The 2,860-nt window shown below is 40.4% G+C and overlaps 1 protein-coding gene across 1 annotated transcript in view; it reads left to right on the forward strand.

Moving 5' to 3' along the window:
- Positions 1-1,039: 1,039 nt before the first annotated feature.
- Pmar_PMAR004395 (RING finger protein, putative) overlaps positions 1,040-2,860 on the forward strand; it is a gene marked incomplete at both ends in the record, with an annotated part of 2,788 nt that continues 967 nt past the window's right edge. Inside the window, one exon of the mRNA XM_002786688.1 lies at positions 1,040-1,095. Coding sequence (XP_002786734.1) covers positions 1,040-1,095 — 56 coding nt within the window. The remainder of the gene's footprint in view (positions 1,096-2,860) is intronic.

A 2,860-nucleotide genomic window follows, 5' to 3' on the forward strand; every position in this document is an offset into this window, starting at 1 on the left:
GTTGGAGTAGGATATATGTTTGCTTTCCTCAGCTACTGAGCTCAGGAGTGAACACAGTGTTGGAGTAGGAATATATGTTTGCTTTCCTCATCTACTGAGCTCAGGAGTGAACACAGTGTTGGAGTAGGAATATATGTTTGCTTTCCTCAGCTACTGAGCTCAGGAGTGAACACAGTGTTGGAGTAGGAATATATGTTTGCTTTCCTCATCTACTGAGCTCAGGAGTGAACACAGTGTTGGAGTAGGAATATATGTTTGCTTTCCTCAGCTACTGAGCTCAGGAGTTTCCTCGCTGGATTATGGAAATTCACACACGACTTTGAGTAGAAGTGTACAAAAACGAGCGAAATTTGTAATTTCTTCAGAATTTTCCCATTTACATTACACTTGATTTTCCCACGCTAGGACGTAGAATTTCTTGATGAAATTTATGTGCCACACTGTGACCTATTCACCTCCAAGTTTATTCGTATCCTCAAGATTCTCATTTCCGTATTATTCTCTGGGATGACATTAATGTTAGTTGATGATAGCGTGCGTCGATCGGCTTGGAATTCTCCTCGTGTGTGAACTCGATTAGTTTCTGTACACTTCTACCCGAATTCGTATGTAAACTTGCTTTGGAAACTCCTGAGCTTAGCTGAGAGAATCAAACATATTCCTACTCCAACACTGGTGTATAGAATGGCAGCAGAACGTTTTTGTCGGGGTGAAATTATGGAACGTTTTTGTCGGGGTGAAATTATGGAACGTTTTTGTCGGGGTGAAATTATGGAACGTTTTTGTCGGGGTGAAATTATGGAACGTTTTTGTCGTGGTGAAATTATGGAACGTTTTTGTCGGGGTGAAATTATGGAACGTTTTTGTCGGGGTGAAATTATGGAACGTTTTTCACATTTCAGGCGAGACGCGATGTGAAATAATCCGACGTTTTTACCGGCAAATGCATCCGGGCGGGCCGTTGGAGGAGGTACCGTTTACGCGGATACAGTGTGTGTGAATTTGATATGATGCAAATGTGTGTTATTTCCCGAGATTAATGAGAATCGATCTGAAACTATATCGCATAAACAATGTAAACATTGCTATGAACATGTGATGTGATAAAAGTAACCTTTCGAGACTATGATAGCGAATAGATTCCCGGAATAGTAAATGCGCACTCTTCACATTTGCATAGTATCAAGTTGACATCAATTTTTCCCCATCAGGTGGGATCTACTCGAAGGGAGACTACTAGTCCTCAACACTGGTCCTCGTTTTTCGAGGATGATGACGATACTATTAATGAGGAAAACAAAAAGGCAATAGAAATAAGCATTGGAGTTTCACAACCTGTTTTACGTGAAGTGGCGTCGTAAAACTCGGTGATGTGCAGTAGTCGTGAAATAGGTTTTTCACTAGTGTTTTTCATATCACTAGGGTGGTGAAACTGCATTGTATTAAGCAGTGTGTAAAAATATGCACGTGGTCAACTACATGTGTTGGAAATTTTGGAATTTCCTTGTTGATTTCTTTCCGAATTTCTATAATTAGTGAAGGAACTCTTGAGCTCAGTTGAAGAAATCGTACATATATTCCTCCAACACCGGTTTTGACTTGGGGTAATTTTCCCCGACTTCGGGCTGATTCGCTCAGGTTAAATCGTTCCCTGCACTCGACGATGATGTGGGTCATCCTGATGTCCGTCACTTGATGAATTTATTCCATAGACGCCGACCCGAGCCGCCGCATGAGACTATAGTTGTGGAACAAACCAAACCAGGTACTTGCGGAGAAAGCGAGTTTTATATGAATCGGCGGGAGTCAGCGAATGACCTATAATGTTTCCGAGGATAGCATGGAGATATTAGTAACCTTGATAATATATTGGGGTTTCACAAGCCGTTTTACGTGAAGTGGCGTAAAACTCGGTGAAAAACTCGATATTCGCGGTATACTGTAGTAGTAGTCGGGAAATATGTTTTTCACTAGTGTTTTTCGTATCACTAGGGTGAAAGTCCATTAAACAAGGTAGATATCCTTATATTATAATTATATAGCTGTATGGATATCTTGCTATTGATATTGTAACATATTATACTTTGAGAAATAGCGTCCCTCAGAGTTTGATAACAATGGGGGAAATGATGTTCCTAATGTGATGACATTTACATGGGAAACTGATTGAAGAATGTTGGAAATTCAAAATGAGTTCCCCTCGGGAACATTATAGGTTCATGGATGATTTTTTTTCGGGGAGGGGGAGCAACTACGAACAGTAGTGCATGAACTAAGTCTGTCGCACAGCGGAGCGAAGCGTTTCATGATGTGCATTTTCGAAATTTCCGTTTCTCAGGTCTTGGGGAGGAGGTTTTCCTAGCCCTATTTGGTTCAATGGTGAAATTAATGTTTCGTCATCTCGATGGTGATTTCGCAACACATGGCGGATTTTTCGGAAGTGCGGCGGACCGGGATGGATCAGGACGCTACGAAGTTTGAGGATATATTTTTTCTTGTGCTATCTTGATACTGTCTTGTAGTTTTTATAAGGACATTGAATATTCCTATGCTGATTTTAGTACAGGCCGTGATATATGTAAATGTGAAGAATGTGTGTTTTCTATTCCGGGATTAATGATAGTGAACAACTTGTCGCTATCATAGTCTCGAAAGGTTACTTTTATCACATCGCATGTTCATAGCAATGTTTATATTGTTTATGCGATATAGTCATAATATATCGGAAAAAATCACACACATTTGCATCATATCAAATTGACACGCGCTGTAATCGTTGTGAATATATTCCCCACTAAGTTAATCGTCTGAAACTCTAGCTTCCTTCTGACAATCGTTTCCTGGTGCTTGTTGAGTTCGG

The sequence above is a fragment of the Perkinsus marinus genome (assembly GCF_000006405.1).
Source record: "Perkinsus marinus ATCC 50983 genomic scaffold scf_1104296931330, whole genome shotgun sequence".
Taxonomy (NCBI): domain Eukaryota; phylum Perkinsozoa; order Perkinsida; family Perkinsidae; genus Perkinsus; species Perkinsus marinus.